This window comes from Sapajus apella, unplaced genomic scaffold (assembly GCF_009761245.1).
Source record: "Sapajus apella isolate SASKATOON/1434 unplaced genomic scaffold, GSC_monkey_1.0 scaffold60, whole genome shotgun sequence".
Lineage (NCBI taxonomy): Eukaryota > Metazoa > Chordata > Mammalia > Primates > Cebidae > Sapajus > Sapajus apella.
In genome coordinates this window covers 7523849-7545916 of record NW_022437000.1, presented here as the reverse complement: position 1 = coordinate 7545916, position 22068 = coordinate 7523849, and the positions used below count along the sequence as shown (strand labels likewise).

Here is a 22068-nt window from a genome sequence, read left to right as displayed (position 1 = left end):
ACATGCCAGCTTCTGTCATTGCCTCTGGGAAACACGTACTTCAAAAACTAATTTATACTTTTTTTCTTATTTTCTCAGCTTAATAGGTCTTCCAAGTCTTTCAGATATGTTTTTTGAAATAAAATGTAATCTGCATCAAGACAGAAAATATCTAAACTATTATAATAATGGCTACTTTTGTCATTATAAAGCCTTTCTAGGTCTTCTAAGTTAAGAGTTCCAACTGAGTATTAAATTCTGTTATTTTTTTAAAAATCAGAATAATTTTCTGGGATTGTATCTTTTATCATTTCAAACTCTTTTTTTTTTTACTATTTATTGAGCATTATCAGATTCCTTTGCATTATGTTAAAACTTTATAGATTCTTGTGTCTTCAAACATAGGTGCAAATTAGTGACCTCTGAGGTCAACAATTGGAAATCAAAACAGAGAACTAATCCAAGGAGCCATCAAAATGAAGTAAATCATAATTATGCCACTCTACCTGGCCTTGTAACTAAAGGAATAAACAATATACTACCTGAGACATTATTCTGTTTGGCAACTGACATGCCAGAATCTGAACTAATTAACTATTTTCTATCAATCATTGAAAAGTAGGCATAACTATAGCTTTCTTTTCAATGGAAAGCTGCAGTTCTAATAAACGGTATCTTCTTCAAATGAGCTACACCCCATCCTCCAAACCCTGCCTTTCTTCCTCAGAGATGTCACTGTTTCCAACATTTTTGTAATTTCTTGTTGAAAATTGCTATAGTGCTTTATTTCCATTTGATTTTCTACTTGAAATATTAAAACTACTGGAAGCCCATTCAATTCAAATTTGAAAACCAAAGGTAACAGATTATTCTAACTAATATTCTTTTTGCAAATTTTAATATTGACAATAATATTGAGAATGATTCTCTTATCTGTTCTATAACATTTTCTGATATATTTGCTTTAAAAGATCATTGTGTTTCTTCAGAGCCAGATTACTAATTTATAAATTAATAAAGTTTTAGCATTTGTTTTGAATAACAACATTTTGATTAAAATCACAGCTTTTTAATTTAATATTTAACATTTTCAAAACAGGCATATCAAATTGGGGAAAATAATTTTCCCCTAGGTATTGAAAATAAGGCATATTTTTGTAGTCTGGGTCTATTTACAAGGTGTTTGTGTGCCTTGAAGCCATTAGCTTGTCCTGTGTATGTGTGAGTGTACACAGACATTGGGATAGTTTTGTATGCATTCTGTCATTACACAGAAAGTCTGGTTTTCTTTTTAAAAAGAAAAGCAGGAAATGGTCTTTGTACTCTAAATACATTGATGGATCAAAGCATTAGCAATACTGTCTCTTCAATTACAAACTATGGGTTGAGATACTGCAGCCACAGAATGATTTCTATTGTTTCCTATTTTCTAGGGTGTTTCCTTTACAGAGTTATAGTCACCAAGGATTTCCAATTTAAAAATGACTGTGGGCAATATACTAAACAGTAACACTGATCTATAAAATGTGGGCCCCTCAGTGCCATTTCACAGAGGAAAATAGCAGAAATAAATAGAAAGAGAACACAGTAGGTGATGTTCTCAACAAGGAACATACAAATTCCCTTTTGTGGTTTCTTGGGCAATGATGTGAATAAAACCAGTGCTGAGCTAGCTAGCACTCAACATAAAGACACACAAACATCTATGAGAGATCCAACTTATTTACATCCTCCTATAATATAAATTCACGTGGACCGCTTAAATGATTTCAAATTCCTAAATGTGCTACTCCATGAAATTCCTTAGGCATCCTTCCATTGGTGAGAGTAATCTAACCTGATAAGTAAAAGCATTTTGCAACACTAGTTGGTTCATAGTGATGAGAGAAAGGAATTGCAATTTTTATTCCTTTCCCAGCTGCCTGATGGTCTCCACTTGGAGTCCCTGGTACTTGGTAACTTATCAGAGTAGGAAGGAAAGACACAAGTCATTCAATCCTGACGATGCCCACTGCCTTGAATCCTGCCTTGCTTGAATGCTTGGTGCAGATGCAAACAATTGAGCTATAGAGCACCGACCTCTTCCCCAGGAAGCCATGTGACTTTCCTGTACCCCATCCTATAAAGTCCAACCATCATTAAGAAAGCCCTCTAAGGGTTCGTTAGATGGGGAGGAAAATTAAATGATATATTTGGTGAATGTGCATTTTCTTTGTCCATTATTTCTTCTCTATTTTCTTAGAATACATTTTTCATAATTAAAAAAAATTACTCTGTGACCATTTTGGGGAAAAATACAATGTGAAATGTGATATTTTGCAGTGCGTGTTAGGTTTCTGTTTAGACTATATTCTCTCTGGCTGCAGACAGTCTTTGTTGTCCTGGTAAAATACTGGAAAGCTTTAGGAGCATTGCTTGAGGAAATTGTCTGCTCAGCTTCAAGACATTTCAGATGTCCCATTTATTCCTCAACTTAGCTTATGGTCTTAATGAATAGGTAAATTCTCTTTCTAACTTGTTTGCCATTTTAATGTGAGCCTTTGATTTTAATTTCATTTAGTATGATTTTTCCAATTTTAGAGCAATCTAAATTCCATCTAAGTGCAATTAGGGTTCAGCTCTGGAGGACTTTTGCATAATCAGGTCAGTATGGGCTTTTCTTAATAGTTTGTGTCACTTCCCTTCCTGATACGTGTACTTGTTTTTTTATTCTTAGGCTACATCTAGGTGCTTTATGATCTAGTACTTTCAATTCATTGCAGCCACCCCTAATATCTCAGTGTATTGGTGCATTCATCATTCCTTGCTTCCTTCCTTTGTTAAACAAATTTGTATTGCTCATTTGTAAATCTTCCTGTCCACATCCGGCTGGGTATTAAAAATACCAGGAGAGAGTGGAGGACTCATCCTTCCTCTCGCTAATGTCAACTAGAAGAAGACTAATATAATTCTGTTAATATTAGTTAGACATAATGATGCTAGCCTTTATTCATCATTACAGATCTGATACATCTGTCCCCACTACTCCCAAAAACTACTCGTTTATAAATGTATTCCTTAATTACTTAAAATTTGCCCTGACTTTAAAAAGATATGATAAAAATTATGAATGTGTGGATATTCAAAAGTTTGCAGAATTCTTTCTGCAGATGTTCACTAGAATTTGAACTTTTTTTTCTAGGTTTCTTAGATTGGCCTCTCATTTTATATTGTTTTACTTTCCAAATTTTAAAATAACCCTAGAAGATTAGCAAATTCTCTAGAGATTATTTATTTTATAATTTTTTACCTTTGAGGAAAAAAAAGACACAATTTGGATCCTGATATTTTTAATTTTTTCTAAGTTATTTTTAAATAAATTATAGATAACATTCATGTGAAATCACTATCATAGCAAATATAAAATGAAGACATATTAAAGTCATCATAGTAATTTAAAAGATCATTTTCTGCAACAGTAAATTTGGATTTATATGATGGCAAAAAAAAAAAAACAAAAAAACAGTTGTCTTGGTGATAAGTAAATCATTGCGTTTAAATATGGGTGTGGCTTCTGGTCCAAGCTGACAATCTGAAGCCAAAATTTCACCTCCCGTCTCTGTAAATCTTAATTACGATTGAAGGAAAAATCATAAAATGTGATATATTCACAGAAGCCATAAAACCTGGAAAGTGGGACATTATGATAACTTTTCATGGCAGAAACCACAATTACTCTTTCACCAACCTAATAGAACTGAACTGATAGTTTAAAAAATAAAAATAAAAAAGTATAGAAGAGAAAAGACAGGTTCCAGAGTTGAGACTCTTCAGAGTAAGCTTTAAAAAAAGAGCAGAGGAAATGGGAACCATTCTTCCAATAGGACCCACGGGTGATCAGGATTTCTTCTGTGGAATCACTGGCAGAAAGAGAACAAAAAGGGCCAGGAATTACCTGATAGATTAAAATGATAAGCAGACATCTGAGCTGCTCGGCTGTCTGCATTCCCACACATGCATGGTGCTGTTCACTCCAGAAAACCAGGGTTCTTCTTTCCACAGACACTGAATGAGTGCATGGGATGAAGTCAGGAGCCTCAGGTTCAGTCTTCTTTTTACTTCCTTTTGGTAGCACTGAGAAGGGCACTGCAGTGGGTCTACTTGTTTCCCATTCCCTCACCCTGAGGAGAATTCTGCCTCTTGGGGAGATTTGACAATTAAAGGCGATGAGAGAAGAGTGTTGTGTAGAAGAACCAGGATCCATCCTATATAAGCATTTTGAAGAAAATAAGACAACAGAAAAACTCACAGAGGCGGAAGTGGTGGAAGGCCTGAAGAGGTGGGAGGAATTTGATCCCAGTGACCTTCTCCCTGGTTTATGCCTGGATATATGCTATGTTATGTGGCAGAAAGGACATTACACATGGAACTAAGATTGCTCATCAGATGACTCTAAAATGAAGAGATTACTCTGGATTATTCAGGTGGTCCCAATATAATCATGAAAGAAGACAGAAGAATCAGTCAAAGAGATGAGACAGAAAGAGAAATCAGAGAGATGGGAAGCATGAAAAGGACTCAGCCCACAGTTGCTGGATTTTATAATGGAGGAAGGAGACATGAGCCAGGAAATGCAGGTGACCTCTAGAAGCTGAGAATTTCCAACCAACGGCCAAGAAGAAAGTGGGGACATCAGTATAGCAACCACATGGAATTAAATCCTGATGACTTTTTGAATGAGCTTGGAAAATCAAATCCCACACCTTGATTTCAGCATGAAACCCAGAGTAGATAAACCATTTAAATCAACCCAGACTTCTGACTTACAGAACTGTGAGGTAATAAATGGATCAATTAAAGCTATTATGTCTGTAACGATTTTTTATAACAGTGAGGGAAAATGAATACAGATTGTGAAGCTAAAAGCAGAGTGCTCATATAACAAATAGAAAATATGCAAGTGGTTGGGGCACGGCGACTCACGCCTATAAACCCAACATTTTGGGAGGCCGAGCTGGGCAGATCACGAGGTCAGGAGATCAAAACCATCCTGGCCAACATGGTGAAACCTCATCTCTACTAAAAATACAAAAATTAGCTGGGCGTGGTGGCATGTGCCTGTAGTCCTAGCTACTCGGAAGGCTGAGGCAGGATAATCACTTGAACCTTGGAAGCAGAGGTTGCAATAAGCCAAGATCACACAAATGCACTCCAGCCTGGCAACAGAGCAGGACTCCATCTCAAAAAAAAAAAAAAAAAAGAAGAAAAAGAAAAAGAAAAGAAAAGAAAAAATATATGCAAGTGGAATTGAAACCAGGCAGTGGAAAAGGCTGGAAAAAATTGGTGGAACATGATAGAAAAAGTCCAGTTTGCCTTGAGCATAGATACAGTAGTCCCCACTCATCTGTGCAGGATGCATTACAGCATCCCCCAGTGGATACTAAACCCCATCAAATGCTAAGTATAGTTAGTACCAAGCCCTATGTACACTATATTCTTTCAGTCTGATGACCAAGGCAGCTACTCAGTGACTAATAGGAGTGTGATGTGTACAGTGTGGATACGCTGGCCAAATAGATGATTCATTTCCTGGCCAAAATGGAGGAGGATGGCATGAGATTTTTTTCACACTGCTCAGAACAGCATGCAATTTAGAACTTATGGATTATTTATTTCTGGAATTTTGCATTTAACATTTTTGGACTGTGGTTGGCCACAGGTAAATGGAAACTCCAGAAAGCAAAATCACAGGTAAAGGGGAACTACTACTGTGTGTGGTTGTTAAAGACTGTCAATGAAGGCTCCATTTTAATGGAGGGTAGAAGTACTTCATATAGGGTCAGAAAACTCAACAGAACAGTGTCCTGCAGCTGTATGGGAAGTGGAGATTGTAAGTGTTAGACTGGTCTACTTAGCTGAGGAGATTGCTCAGCAAAGTGTTGAAGGTATAACCTGATAGATTCTTGCTGCTTATGGTGAAATGCAAAAGGAGATAAGAGAATCTGTTAAACAAAAAGAATCCAGGATTTAATGGTTTTGGAACATCAGCCTATTAAAATGGCAAAAGATACAAACTTTAAGAGATTGCTGTCAGGAAAACCTTCTTAGACAAATAACTGAGGGTATGGTTGTACAGTCTTTGCTAACACTTCAGAAAGTTTGAAAGGTCAAAGTATGAAAGTACACAGAAAGCTATCTGAGAGATTAATAGTGTGAATCAGAGATCCCCTCAGTCATCCTAGCAGTAGACAAAAATAGAGACGGGATTACTTAGAAAAGATCTGTAGAGAAACATCTTCTCTAATGGACTGAATCCCAGGGACATAGATGAGACTCTCAAAAAATTGTGAAGAATTTCATTTTGGCACAAACACTGCCACCTTGGACTGAAAGGGGCAAAGGCAAGATGAAATGAAGAAAGGCTATTGGGCTCCCAAAATTCCACCAGCAGGAAACGTGCTGTTAAAACTTGCCCAGATGTAAATACATGCTACTCTCCATAATAAGAGGAAGGGTAACTCAGAAGGCTGATGTAAGCCCAGAGGCTGTAGCTGAGAACCACTAAGGCCTGGAAACCTAGTGGAATTTGTGCAGCTGGATTCTAAAGTTGATTTGGATTGGTTCCCCCTCCCCATTTTCTCCCTTTTTGAAACAAAATGTCTGTAACTATTATTCTATGCCTGTTTACCATTATACGTTGGTAATGGATAAGTTTTTTGTTTCACAGATAGAGAGGAGTTTTGTCCCAGATCGTATTGTGCCCAGATTCACGTCCATACTTAATTTAGGTGATTCAGATAGTAAGATTTGGGGACTTTGAACTGATGCAAGTTAGAGAAAATTTTTTCACTTTGACTTGATGCTTTATTGGATGGAGAGTTTGGGGACGTAGAATAGAGTGAATTCTCACCCATAACACTGGACATTGGAACATATTAAAGTGGTGCCTCCAAATTTATTAGGAAAAAAAAGAATTGTGAATCTGGAATCTTATACCAAAGCAAAATATCTTTTGAATAAGAGAACTAAGTTTTTCAAAAACTAATTTTTTGTTTTTGAGAAAGAGTTTTGCTTTTTTTACCCAGGAAAAAGATTGTGCAGTGGCATAATCTCAGATCACTGCAACATCTACCTCCCGATGTCAAGTGATTCTCCAGCCTCAGCTTCCCACGTAGCTGGGATTACAGGTGCATACCACCACGCCTGGCTAATTTTGTCATTTTTTCTTTTTTTCTTTTTTCAGTAGAGACACAGTTTCATCATGTTGGCCAGGCTGGTCTCAAACTCCTGACCTCAGGTGATCCACCCGCCTTGGCCTCCAAAGTGCTGGGATTACAGGCGTGAGCCACTGCACCCAAGCTTAAAAACTAATTAAAAAAAAATTAAATATACACATGCTGGAAAGTTTGTTTCATATATCCCATCTGAAAAAAATATTTAAAGTTTTATGCTAGTCAAGCAAAAGTTATCAGAGAAAGATGCCAACATAGGATGTCAATATTGGTGGTATAGTACAAATAAGACCCCATCATCTCTAATATTGAATGTAAAACAGACAGAAACTCAGAGGAAGAGAACTAACTGGAGTAAGATAACCCACAACACTAGATCTCTTACCATTCTGAATAGTATCCACAGGAGAAGTAAGGCTTCAAAAATAGAAATGCAGAGAGAGGCATGCAGGGAGGCAGGGAGGGAGGGGCAGTCACACACACTGTTCTGGAGGGAAATAGATAATCTCTGTTCTAAGATGAATATGCAGTATATTCATTTTCCAGCACCACCATAACAAAGTACCACAAACTCGATAGATTGACCAAATAGACACGTATTTTCTTACAGTTCTGGAGGGCTGGAAGGCTGAGGTCAAGATGTCAGCAGGGTGGGTTCCCCTGAGGCTGTGGGGATCATCTGCCTGGATGCCTCTCACCCCTGGAGATGGTCGGCAATCGTTGGCCCTCCTTGGCCTGTAGTTGCATTGCTCTAATCCTCGGCTGTCACATATGTGACATTCTCCTTATGTCCCTGACAACATCTTCCCTCTGTGTATGCCTGTCTTTTTGTCCACATCTTTTCTTTTTATTAGGACACACATCTTATTGGATTATGGAACCCCTAATGACCTCATTCTTACTTGGCTACCTATTTCCAAATAAGATCACATTCTGAGGTATTCGGGGTAGAGGCTTTAACATATCTTTTTTTGGAGACTCAATGTAACCTATAAAACATAGAAAATGAAATATGGGTGCTAATAAAATGCACTTTACATTAAAAAAGAAAACAGCAATTGAGAAACAAAATAATAGCATATATTTGAGACAAGTTGGTACAGGAGTAATTTTAGATAGCATCTGCTCTCGATACAATTTGAGAACAAATAGACCCTTAAAACCAGGGAAGAAGGATGAAATGGAATTTGCTAGGATTCAGGAAAACATGAAAATGAAACCAGATGAAAAGGAAAATATTACAATGCATGGGGAAAAAATTGCAAAAGGAAAGTACGCAAATATACTCATACAGTGTCAACCATAGAGACTGAGAAAAGCAAAGTGGAGGACAATCTTCAAGAGCTCTCCAAGCAAACAGAGACTAAGTCCAAGGCAGAGACTGAGAATATAAAAATGATCGGAGGGAATGTAATAAACTGAAAACACACAAAGCCAAACTGCAGGAGGAGCCAGAACAATAGGAGATACCTTTCCATCAGCATATGAAAATGGTTTTCTCCATTCAGGGAAAATTAGGGAAATTAGATCAAATTCTAACATTCTTGAATTTTGAGAATAAGTAAACTATCCCTCCAGCTACAACAGGGAAAAATATGTTTGAGAAGAAAAATACAGATGTCAGATTTCTCTTTCAAAGGGAGTAGACCAATGGGTGCACTGCTAGCTGTGAGAAACCCTCCCTGGCATGGCAGTTGGACTGGCATGGATAAGAGAAACAAGCCGAGTGGATTTGTTTCCCTAGGGGTGTGTCGCTGGGACCCAGCGGTTCCTGTCATACCTGATGTATGGTGCAAATGGACGGAAAGCCACAAGGCCTTGCCTGACAAGTGGGAGGCGGCAGGAAGCACAGATGAATCACGCCTCTCCACCCAGGTGGAGCACTCCCTTCTCATGTCCATACGATACCTTCATTTTGCCCTGCATGTTGGAGCAAAATTAACTCTGCCCTTGGATTTCACAAAATAGATGTTTCTAATATTCCTCCCATCACCCGTTTTTGTTTTACTTTGTTTGCCTAAATTCGCTCCAGTGATTTTCTGTTCAATGGAACCGAATCACCGCCAAATAAGACAGAAATAAAACAAAATGGGATAGAGGGAAGATATGAAATGTTAATAATTTGAAAATAAACAGGTTTGAAACATCAGATTGTAGCCAAAAAATGGTGAGGGATTTGTTGAAGAAAGTATTGTTAATGTTCTCATTAATGATTTTCATTAATTAGACAAATATAGGTTCAAGTGTGTGCAATTTTTTGAAGAATAAGTTCTAGTAGAATTAATAACAGCATGAATTTCACAAATTATGAAAAAATATGCATTTAAATATGCTCATATAGGGCCGAGTGTGGTGGCTCATGCCTGTAATCCCAGCACTTTGTGACGCCAAGGTGGGCACATCACCTGAGCCCAGGAGTTTGAGAACACCCTGGGCAACAAAGACCCCATCTCTACAAAAAATACAAAATTAGTTGGGCATGGTGGCATTCACCTGTAGGCCCAGCTACCTGAGAGGCTGAGGCAGGAGGATCACTTGAGGTAAAGGCTGCAGTGTGAGCCAGGGTCATGCCACTGCACTCCAGCCTGGTGACAGAGCCAGACCCTGTCTGAAAACACACACACACACACACACACACACACACACACACACACACACACAGCATAAAGAAATGTGCTAACATAGTGAATGATAGAAAACAAAAGAAATGGTAAAGAAACATTTTCAGAAGTTTAAAAATGTTATCAGATGATGATAAAATCAGGGGCCAGGCACTACAGAGCTGACAATAAGTACAAGTGAATTAAGTTCTCCTTTTCTTTTTCTTTTTTTTTTTTTTAATACTTTAAGTTCTAGGGTACATATGCAGAATGTGCAGGTTTGTTACATAGGTATACACATGTCATGGTGGTTTGCTGCATCCATTACCCTATTATCTATATTAGGTATTTCTCCTAATGTTAGCCTTCCCCAATCCTCCTACCCCCTGCTATCCCTCCCCTAGCCCCTCACTCCCCGACAGGTTGTGATGTTCCCCTCTGTGTCCATGTGTTCTCATTACTCAATACCTACTTATGAGTGAAAACCTGAGGTGTTTGGTTTTCTGTTCTTGTGTCAAGTTTGCTGAGAATGATGGTTTCCAGCTTCATCCTTGTCCTTGCAAAGGATATGATGTCATCCTTTTTTATGACTGCATAATGTTACAAAGTTCTCCTTTTCAATTATTGTGAAACTCTTAGATGAAGAATGCAATACAGAGAAAAGTATAAAGAAAAATTATGGAAAAAAGTAAGAAAATTTAAATAATGGACAAAGATATAGCAGACAAGCATGCTAATATGTATAGAGATTACTTGAAAGCCAAACGAAATACATTCAAAATCACAACAATAAAACAACAACAAAAACCTCAACAAATATAAACCAGAAAATTGCACGACAAAGAATGTTATTTTTTTTTCTTGGTTTAGTGAAAATTACAATCAAGCATGGTTATCCAATGCTAACATTCACACAAAAAATAAAGTATATATAGTAACACACAAGGAAAACAAACTCTCTAAAATTCACGTTGTTGAACTTAGTACAAATGAAAAATAAGTTAGAAAAGTACTCTATAAAATATATCAAACAATTAAAACTAAAACAAAACACAGCAAAAAGACACTCAAGTAATTTAAGTACAAAAGATAAAGTGTAATTACAAAATACATAAGAGAATTGGCTAAAGCGATTATCAAATGGAAATTTAGAGTAGTCTTTTATTTTTAAGAATAAAATCAATTTAACTCAGTTAAGTTCAATTCAATATTGTTACAAAGAGAAGAGTGAAAGAAAAAGATGAAAAATTAACATAAATAAAGATATCAGTGCACTAACACACAGAATAAGTACTGATATTTTGAAGAACTGTATCTTTGATAATACAAATAAGAAACTAAAAGTTTCTTGCAAGTCTAATTAAGGACAAAAATAAAGATAAAATACAAATAAATGTTAACAATGAGGAAAAGACTCTAGACAAATTAAGGATTTTAAAATGAGACAATATTATATACAACTCTATAACAATAAATCTAATTGTGTAAACCAGCTCTTTTTAGAGAATTATGAACTATCATAATTGATGCAAAGTAAACATGACAGGTTAATAAACATGAAAGAAATTGAAAAAATATGAAAATTACCTTTAGGAAATGTTATCCACAATGCTTTATAAATTTCATGCCATATAAACTATCTTAGAGGGTTAAAATACTTAAAAATTGCTGTTTCTAAAACTATAACTATATATATTTTGTATATATTCTCACTCGATACTATACATGCCTGATGTGAAATAAATACTGGAAAGTCAAAGAACAGTAATGTAAGCTACAATTTCACGTTAAATATATTTTTATGTATGAGATTCACAAATTAGATGCATGTAGTGTAGTGTGTGTGTATGTATATGTATGTTGACATTAATAAAACTGAGAAAACATATTCCAGTAGTTTCTTCATTTTTCAGATGAAAAAGAATATGTTACTGTTTTCTAAGCTTCAGTGATCAGAGTTTTTTTCATTTTTAATTTTAAAGCACATTACTAATTTAAACATTTGAAAAATTTGTCTCATATATTCTTGGACTTTATGTCAAAATGTAAATTACTGTGATAAAAATTGTATTTAAATAATGTCATGTTTTATTCTAAGGATTTCTTTAGAAAATATTTATTCCTTAGATAAAAGGAAAATATTTGTTCCTTAGATTCCTTAAGATTTCCTTAGAATAAAGGAACTTTATTGACTTTCTTGTGCTTAGATAGTATTTATAATGACTATGCTTGAATAATTGTTTTGAGCTGTGAAAATAGGGACTTTTTGGTAAGTGGCTTTGAATAATTAGAAAACAAACAAAAAAAAAGATATAAAATGTTCTTTAAAACCAGTCCTAATAATAAATTCTTTTATAAATTTTATTTTATTTTTAATTATTAAGTTATGTGCATACCTAGTATTTGTATATATTTATGGGGTACATGAGATATTTTGATACAGGCATATAATGCATAATAATCTCATCAGGTTAAATGAGGTATCCTCAAAATATGAGCTTATTTGAAAATAGGATCTTCGTAAATATAATTCACTAAGTTAAATGAGATCATGCTAGGTTGCGGTGGGCCTGGAATCCAATATGCTGGTGTCTTAGAAGAACAGTGAAGACACACAGAGAAGGCCACGTGGGGACAGAAGCAGCAGTTAGAGTGATGCCTGCCAGCCAAGGAGCTCCAGGGATGGCTGGCAGCCACCCGTGGCTGAGAGGGGCCCAGGAAGAATCCTCCTTTTGAGCTCCAGAGGGAGCATAGCTCTGCACACACCTGGTTCTCAGGCTTCCAGTCTCCAGAACTCAGAAAATACTTTTCTGCTGTTATATTTTAAATTTTCAAAACATTTTTAATTTTTGTGTGTACATAATAGATGTAACATTATTGAGATATCTTGATACAGGCATACGATGCGTAATAAACACAGCAGGATAAGAAAGGGTAAACACATCACCCCCTCAAGCATTTATTCTTTCTTTATTTACAAACAATTCAATTATACTCTTTTAGTTAGATTAAAATGTAGAATACATCATTGTTGACTGTAGTTACCCTGTTTTACTAAAAAATAATAGATCTTATTCATTCTATCTAGCTATATTTTTGCACACATTAACCATCCACACTACCAACCCCCTACTACCTTCCCAGCCTATAGTAACCATCATTCTGTTTTCTATCTCCATGAGTTCAATTGTTTTAATTTTTTAGCTCTCACAAATAGGTGAGAACATACAAAGTTTGTCTTTCTGTGCCTGGCATATTTCACTTGACATAATGACCTCCAGTTCCATCCACGATGTTGTAAATGACCAGGATCTCATTCTCTTTTTATGGCTGAATAGTACTCCGTTGTGTATATATACCACATTTTCTCTATCCATTCATCTGTCAGTGGATGCTTAGGTTGCTTCCAAATCTTGGCTATTGCAAATAGTGCTGCAATAAACATGAGAGTACAGGTATCTCATTCATATCCTGGTTCCCTTTCTGTGAGCATATAACTAGCACTAGGATTGATGGATCATATGGTAGGTCTATTTTTAGTTTTTTGAGGAATCTCCATGCTTTTGTCCATAGTGACTGTACTACTTTTCATTCCCACAGTGTTCCCTTTTCCCCATATCCTCACCAGCATTTGTTACTGCCTGTCTTTTGGATGAAAGCCATTTTAACTGTGGTGAGATGACATTTCATTGTAGTTTTGATTTTCATTTCTCTGAAGATCAATTGTGTTGAGTACTTTTTTAAATACCTGTTTTCCATTTGGGTGTCTCCTTTTGAGAAATGTCTATACAGATATGTTGCCAATTTTTAAATTGAATTATTAGACTTTTTTCTATGGAATTGTTTCAGCTCCTTATATATTCTGCTTATTAAGCCCTTTACAGATGGATATTTTTCAAATATCTTCTTCCATTCTGTTGGCTGTCTCTTCACTTTGTTGATTATTTTCTTTGCTGTGCAGAAGCTTTCTAACTTGGTGTGATCCCATTTGTCTATTTTTGCTTTGGTTGCCTGTGCTGGTGGGGTATTACTCAAGCAACTTTTGCCTAGAGCAGCATCCTGAAGATTTTCCCTAGTGTTTTCTTTTAGCAATTTCATAGTTTGAGATCTTAAATGTAAGTGTTTAAGTCATCATTTTTTTTGAGACAGAGTCTCGCTCTGTCACCCAGGCTGGAGTGCAGTGGTATGATCTCGACTCACTGCAACTTCTGCCTCCTGGGTTCAAGCAATTCTCCTGCCTCAGCCTCCTTCACAGCTGGAATTACAGGCTTGTGCCACCATGCCCAGCTAATTTTTGTATTTTTAGTAGAGACGGGGTTTCACTGTGTTGGCCAGGCTGGTCTCTCATTCCTGGCCTCAAGTGATCCATCTGCCTTGGACTCCCAAAGTGCTGGGATTACAGGTATAAGACACAGCGCCTGGCCCCTTAAGTCTGTAAATCGCTTTGATTTCATTTTTATGTATGACAAGAGATAGAAGTCTAGTTTCATTCTTCTGCATATGGATATCCAGTTTTCCTAGCACCATTTGTTGAAGAGACTGTCCTTTCCCCCAACGTAGGTGCTTGCCACCTTTGTCAAAATTGAGTTCAATGTAGATGTATGGATTTGTTTCTGGGTTCTCTATTCTATTCCATTGGTCTATGTGTCTGTTTTTATGTTAATATGATGCTGTTTTGGTTACTGTACCTCTGTAGTATAATTTGAGGTCAGATAATATTATTCCTCTAGTTTACTTTTTGCTAAGGATAATTTTGGCTATTCTGGGTCTTTTGTGGTTCCATATAAATTTTAAAATTATTTGTTCTATTTCTATGAAGAACATTATTGGTGTTACTACAATTACTTTTGCACCAACCTAATATTTTTATAGGAATTGCATTGAATCTATAGCTCGCTTTGGGTAGTATGGACATTTTAACAATACTGATTCTTTCAATCCATGAAAATGGAATATCTTTCCATTTTTTTGTGTCCTCTTCAATTTCTTTCATCACTGTTGCATAGTTTTTACTGTAAAGATCTTTCACTTTCTTAGTTAATTCATAGGTATTTTCTTTTATTTTTAGCTATTGCAAATGGGATTACTTTTTTTATTTCTTTTTCAAATTGTTCACTATGGATATATAGAAATGTTACTGATTTTCGTATGTTGATTTTGTATCCTGTAACTTTACTGAATTTGTTTATTATTTCTAACAGTTTTTTTGGTGGAGTTTTTAGATTTTCCAAAATGTAAAATAATGACATTTGGGGCTGGATGATAATTAATATAAGAAAAATAAAAATAAATTTAAATACATTTAAAAACAAACAAAATCATATTATTTACAACAAAGAATAATTTGACTTATTCTTTTTTAATAAGTCAAATTGGATGCCCTTTACTTCTTCACTTGTCTGATCATCTAGGTAGGACTTTCCCTAATAATAAATTCTGATTTTACTATTTATCTCAACTTACAACATCAGTAATCAATGTTATGTGAGATTTTCATACTTGCCAAGCACTGGTCTAAACAGTTTATGTGTATTATTTAATTCTCAAAAAAAAAAAAGAAAGAAAATTCTGTGAGTTTGATACTGTAATTTCAAACAGCAGGTAGTGATTCATTAGAGATTTCAAATAGAACAGCTTATAAGCAAAATATATCAGAACAGTATTTCACTACCTGGAAAATTTGCTTTTGTTCTTTCCTAATGCTAATTTGTGTAATTGTGCATGTTTATGCAATGAGATTCTTGTTTGAGAAATTATTTTTATTTGGAAATGTGTTTTATAGTTTCTTCAATGGTGAGGAAAACATTATTTCTGTAGGTAGGCTTTCCTAGGAAATTTTCCCCAGCAGGTTATTGGTATGCAGGTGGTTTTGAGGGAATAACTCTCAGGCATGCTACCTAAGGGGGGTGAAGAAAGAGAAATTTGGTAGAGGGAAAAAAATATGAAGCTGGGATGGTCCTTGAGAGATGCCTTGACTTGAGTCAAGTGGGCCCAGCCTTGGGATTCCTACATTGTTTGGAGGCTGCCCAGGACCTGAGAGACTGGTCAAGGCTGCTGGTTTCAACAAAGGACAGTGTCTGGGAGGCATGCAGGGCGAATCCATCTGTAGGCAGTGCTCCCAGATGGAGGAGTCTGTGCCCCCAGGTCCCAAGGGTGTCATTGATTTGCACCACTGTCTCTATATAAGACAAAGAAATAATGGCCTTAGAAGGCTGCATGTCCTTGCTTATTCAGAAACACATTTGTCAGAGAAAAAGGTATCTGTCAGAATTCAAGGCAGAGAAGAATAATGTAGAAAAAAGAGCTGGAAAAATTTTTAGGCAGTTCCAACCAAAAAGACATTGTTTTATGGCATAAATCTGAAAGGATCAAAGAATAGGTAAAGTGACAATAATCAAAACCTCTTAGAAGTTAGAAAGAAAGTTGATGCATGCTAACAGATTTGCTGAGACCTAGAAAAAGCAATATGAAGCAGCAGAGAGGAAACTGAGTCAGCACAATTTACATCCAATGCGCTATCCAGACTCAGAGATTGACAACGTGGGATGCAATGGAAGAAAGGGCAAAATAAGGAAGGCTGGGTGGAAGTCAGTTTAAGAGACAGTCAGATCCCCAAATCCCATTCCCTACTCCCAACCCAGAGACTAGGGGCATATTTCTTTCTGGAGGGAACTTTTTGTTTTTAAGATGATAAAGGAAAGATTGTTGGTTTTAGTAACAACAGGAGGAGTTCAAAGTGGAAGAGGAGTTCAGGGTGGAGGACACACTCAGACCACCAGGATTCAATGCACACCTCCACACTGAACCTGAGACTTCCCCACCCCTATTCTGCTACTCCCTCCTGCTTCCTGATCTTCTGCCTCTTGGATGGATATTGGGTAGACTTTTCTTGGGAGTCCAATCAACATAAAGAGAGAATTTTAAAAGTTTCTCCATCTTAACAGTTTAGGCATGTCATCCCACAGTACAGCTCACAGGCCACAGCCCTCCTTAGGTGCCCAGACTTCCTGTACTTTTTATTTTGCACAGACAACTAAGAATTCATGGTGTCTCCATGAGAAGAACAAGGGACAAACAAACACAAAGGGGGAAAAAGCAACACAGAGAAAATGGAGGGAATTTATTCAGGAAGGGAATGAAACACAATAAATAAGGATACCCCAAATATCTCAGAGTGAGAAAAACATATACATTGTAATAATAAAATAAGAACAGTTACTTCAAAAAGCAACATTTAGATAACAATACGGAGTTCTTGGAACTTAATCTTAGGGAAAAAAAAAAAAAAGCAAAATTCAGTGAAATTATGTCACATGAAAACTCGCCAAATTCTCCCAAAAGCAGAGTTAAGGGATGAAGTAATATGAAATATTAACAGCAGAGATAAGAAAATTAAAGGACCAGGACCTATAGGAGCAATGCTTGAGTAAATCTGAAGAATGATCATTTTGAAATTAGAATTTTATACCCAGCCAAACAATCTATTAAATATGAAGTAGAATAAAAACATTTTTAGGGATATGGCATCTTGGAAATTTACCTTCATGAGCTTTTCCTACTGAAGACACTAGATGCTGTAAACTCCCAAAAGGAGAAAGAAGGGGATGAGGCACAGGATATAGGGAACAGGAGATCCAGCGCTGGAGTGGACAGAGCAGTAGAGATGCACTAGGCATGAAGGAAACCAGTCCAGATGGTGGGAGGTGCCAGGAGATATTTCTTCAGAAAAGAACTGATAGAAAACCTGATGCAACTGCAAGCACTGGGAATGCATTTGGGTTGAATTCATTAGAATAGGGAAAATAACAAGACAAGTATTATCTGTAGAAAAAAGCAAAGTGGTATAGGGATAGAAAATTGGACTTTACTACATGATTGAACTAAGAATTAGTTTTATGTCATCCTAATACTGTAAAGGGAACAGCAGGTATCAAAGTTACTATTTACAGGAATGGGTGAGCGTTCGGTGGGAAGCATATGTACTGGAAGGAGGAGGAGAGTAAATGTTTTATCCCTACATTTCTTGAGAGGAATCTACAGATAATACTAAAAAATAAAATCAAGAAGAGCATAAGACATATTATCCTCAAAAATGCAGCTAAATACAAAAACAGCTAAAAGATATGCAAATATTTGCCTTTGAGAAAGAAGAATTTGAGAGGTGGGAGGTGGAGGATTTTTTTGTTATTTTGTAAAATACTCTGTGGAATTATTGTATCTTAATGTAGATGCATGTTATTCATAAGTTTGAATAAAAACTTTTTAAAAAGATGGACAGGAGAGAAAAAAGAAAGAATATTAATTGTGCCAGACAAAAAGAAGGGTTCATTTACTGGCCTGAAAGAACTTTTTTTTTTTTTCTGCAATAACTTTAGTTGTAAATCAGCAAGCCAGTCTCTGAGCAACTTTGGAAGAGCTTCTAATTTACATAAGATTGTTAAATATATTCTGATTATTAGCATTCTAAAATGTTGATCTAAGGGACTTCTAGATTTCTATTTTTATAACCTTACTGTAAATTTCTTTTGTTATAGAATGTAGTATTGGAAACGTATATTTCAATAAGTGATTAGTCTACCAGTGAGATATCTTATATGAAAAAAGAAAATATCATACAATAAAAATGTCAGAGCTGAAGACCTCATTAATTCAGTTTTTTTTTTTATATTCTACCTAGGCGAAGGTGAAGTTTACCTTTGAATGCCTAAGAAGAAATGAATATTGTAAGCATCATTATAAGGATATCTTGTTCATTTCTTTAAAAGATACTGAAGATTGAAGTGTATATTATTTGAGATTCTTTTTGATTACAGAAATAGGTACTGAGTTTATTCATGTAATAAATGCTCCTTAAGTATTTTGTTCAGGCATTCTGCCACATAATGGGAATGCAAAACTGAGAATGTATAGTTTATGTTTTAAAATTGACAAGTAAGAAAATTGAAATTAAAATTAGCAATTGTGATTAAAAGAAAAATAAGAGTGATTGGTATAATAAAGAGTTAAGCAAAATGCATAGCCCAGGGGTGTGAGCACAAGCCTCACAGAGGGAGTTTCATCTGAACCACATTTGAAGGATAAATGAGAAGTATGTAGAGGAATTGATGGAGGAAAGTTTAGGGGGGAAACAGCATCTTGGCTAGTGATACAGGCTAAGATGCTCGGGGAAGAGCCAATGCTTCAGGATTGCTGGAACATTGAGCAGTGAGCCTGGAGATAGAGAAAAGACCTCTAGATTTTATTGTGAAGGTTGAAGCAATGATATACCGTTGATAAGTATTGTTATTTACAGTAGCCCAAATTTTTATGTTATATCTATGTGCTAGGCACTGAACTAAGCATATTACATGAAAAACCTCATGTAATCCTTACAACTACTCTATTATTATCCCCATTTTTAAGTTTTTCAAGCATGACATTAATATGACAAAATTTATGTGTAAAAAAATCATTCTAACACCCACAAATAAATGTTTCAGTCAAGTAGAAAAGAAATACACAATGACTTATACAGCTTACATAAAAATATTATACATAATACAGCAAGGTAAAAGACTGGAAAGATTAGAGATGCACAGTTGTTTTGTTCTTTTCAACACTTCCCAAGTTTTAAAATATGCATTTGTCAATTTTAAAATAAGAGCAATGTGTGTTATCAGAGGAAGAAGAGAAAAAGGAAAGGAAGAGTTTCAGCAAGGAGGAAAAAGGAGAAGAGAGAACAAGAGAAGCAGAGAGACAGACAATTCCTGATAGACACAGTTGGAGGATAGATCAAATGAGACGATGAACAGCAGAGAGACTCCTCCTGTGATGGTCCAAGCAAAAGATAATAAAGCCTCGATTCACATAGACATCTACAGAAAGCAAATGGAGAAAATTGAGAAAAATAAGAGAAATGTTTAGAAAACAAATCAAAATGACCCGATCGCCCACTGGACACATAGATGGTTTTGCCCATTCTGCCAGACTCGGGAGAGAAGACGTGATGAGGCTTCTGAGAGGAAACGATTGATAACATGTTCCTGGAGCTATGATGTTATGATTCGTTGCTTATTTCACTTAGCATAACTAGCCAATGTCAGTTTATGCTCTGCATTAATTGGTCACATTCCTGTGAAAGAAAAAAGGATGGTTGCATGTACTTGATGTCCAAGTTGATCCAGAACCTCAAGTTCTGATTTTGACTTAATGAAATCTTTTGTTCTGTAGTCACAACAACCCAGAACTTTCATGGTATGACTGCAGGAATATAAAAGAACAACTTGAAGAACCTAACAATACTGGTTTGGGACCATGGGTGACTCTTTATCCAATTATATTGACTTGACTTTCCTCTAAAACATGTCTGATTGCCTGTAAGAGTTTGTGGGGTAGAATGGTAAAGTAACAGCTTCACTCTACTGTGTCGCGAATGTATTTCCTCCCTGCTGACACTCTACTTCCTTCTTCCTACAGGGCTTTATGAAACCTTTCTAACCAATGATGAACCAGAATGCTGTGACGTCAGGAGAGAAGAAAAATCAAATAACCCATCCAAAGGGACCATAGATAAAAGTGACTCCTGTCACAGGACATCGCTCACAGTGTCATCAGCAACAAGACTGTGCAACAGCAGACTCAAGCTGTGTGTTCTTGTACTGATTCTCTTACACACAGTGCTCACAGCCTCGGCAGCACAGAGTACAGCCGGACTGAGCTTTGGAGGCATCAACACGCTGGAAGAAAACTCAACCAATGAGGAGTAATGAAGGATGAGTGTCACCACAGCAGCAGCTGGCCCGCCGTGAAAAATGCAACTGCTGTCTCATGTAACAGAAACTGGGTGCTTTTACCCTCGAATTACTTATCGCAAGGCCTTTAGGGTAAAATCTAAACAGATGGGCCTGAATCCAAACAAGGACACAACCACAGCTTTTTATTAACTAAAAGGCTGGAAAGTGACTTTAAATTTCTCACACCATTTTATACACTGTGTTTTAATGTTTGGAGGTTTTATTTGCTTTCTTTTTGGTTTGAGTTTATTTGTCTGTTTATTTTTTGCACTTGTTAATACAGGATTTATTTTGGGGGATGGTTTCTCAGAGGTAAACTAAGTCTTTTCACTGTCTCTATCTCTATATATTTCTAGTCATTGTGTGTGTTCATCAGATAGTTCTGTCTTTATGTCCTGTCAGTTTCTATTAGAGGAATGATTGCTATGACCTCATGGTATAGCAAAAAAACAACAACAAAAAAAAGAATAAAAAATAAAAAAGACAAAAAAAAGAAAACAACAAAAAATAAAAATAAAAAAAATCCCTAAGTCTCCCTTCTACCCGCAGAACCAATACCCTTTCCGGCCTTTCCTTTTCCTCGCCTTCTTCTTGTCCCCTAAGCAGACAACATCCGCTTGCTTCTGTCTGTGTAACCACAGTGAATGGGTGTGCATGTTTGGTGGGCCTCTGAGCCCCTGTTGCACAAACCCAAAACAGAGCGGAGCCAAGGGGGCCTGGCGGGAGTTCCTTTTTAGCTGAACAAACAAGTGCTCTCCATAATAGATGGAATCAGACAGTTAACATTTTTATGTTGAAAACAAAATAAAAGGAAAAAAAAAAAAAAAAAACACTGTCATGAACTGTGTTGCTCCAGTTCCCATCCCCAAGTGGCCCAGCCCTTTCTTGCTGGTCCAGTTGGACAGGAGCAGCCATCTAGAATCAGGATGTGGGGAGTGAGGAAGTGTTTCCATTGACAATGGAGGTGGGCTTTCATTGTGATTTTAGTTCTGTTGCGGTAATATTGGAGCACATTTTGGCCATTGTAATTACAGGGAACAAAGGGATTGCAGACACATATCTGGAATTCTTTTCCTCCCTTACTGTTGTGGAAGAGACACTAGAAATGCTCAAACACCTGCAATATACAGAATATATACAATTTTATTCCAGTATTTCCCTAACATATGGTTTAAAATTATTCCAGGTATACAGTGTATGCAATTCTGCATTATCACAGAGGAACAACTTCTTTAAAAAAAAAAAATAGGTCAGGCATTTTTATTAATGTGCAAAAACTTTATCACTCTAACATGCTCTAGGTAGTTGAGGAAAAAAGGTCTGATCGCTCTGTATTTTATTTTTTCTTTGTGGGAACATTTCACCTGCTGAGTGTATATGAATTTGCTTTCTGTAAAAGGCTTTTATGAGTTTACAGTAGAATCAGTGGAAGGAAGAGTTACTAAGGGCTGTTTTTAAAAAAACAAACAAACAAAACAAATAATTTAAAAAAAAATCTTACATTCC

General features: G+C 36.2%; 1 protein-coding gene across 2 annotated transcripts in view; it reads left to right on the top strand.

Annotated features, from left to right (window-relative positions):
- The window catches only part of FAM155A (family with sequence similarity 155 member A), a 669060-nt gene extending 647698 nt beyond the window's left edge, over positions 1-21362 (top strand). Inside the window, exons 3-4 of one of the 2 annotated variants that reach the window (XM_032246387.1) lie at positions 18468-18513; positions 20246-20334. In XM_032246387.1, coding sequence (XP_032102278.1) covers positions 18468-18490 — 23 coding nt within the window. In that variant the 3' untranslated portion in view covers positions 18491-18513; positions 20246-20334. Of the gene's footprint in view, positions 1-18467; positions 18514-20245 lie in introns of both variants that reach the window. The other variant, XM_032246386.1, reaches the window with a different exon arrangement.
- Positions 21363-22068: the final 706 nt, after the last annotated feature.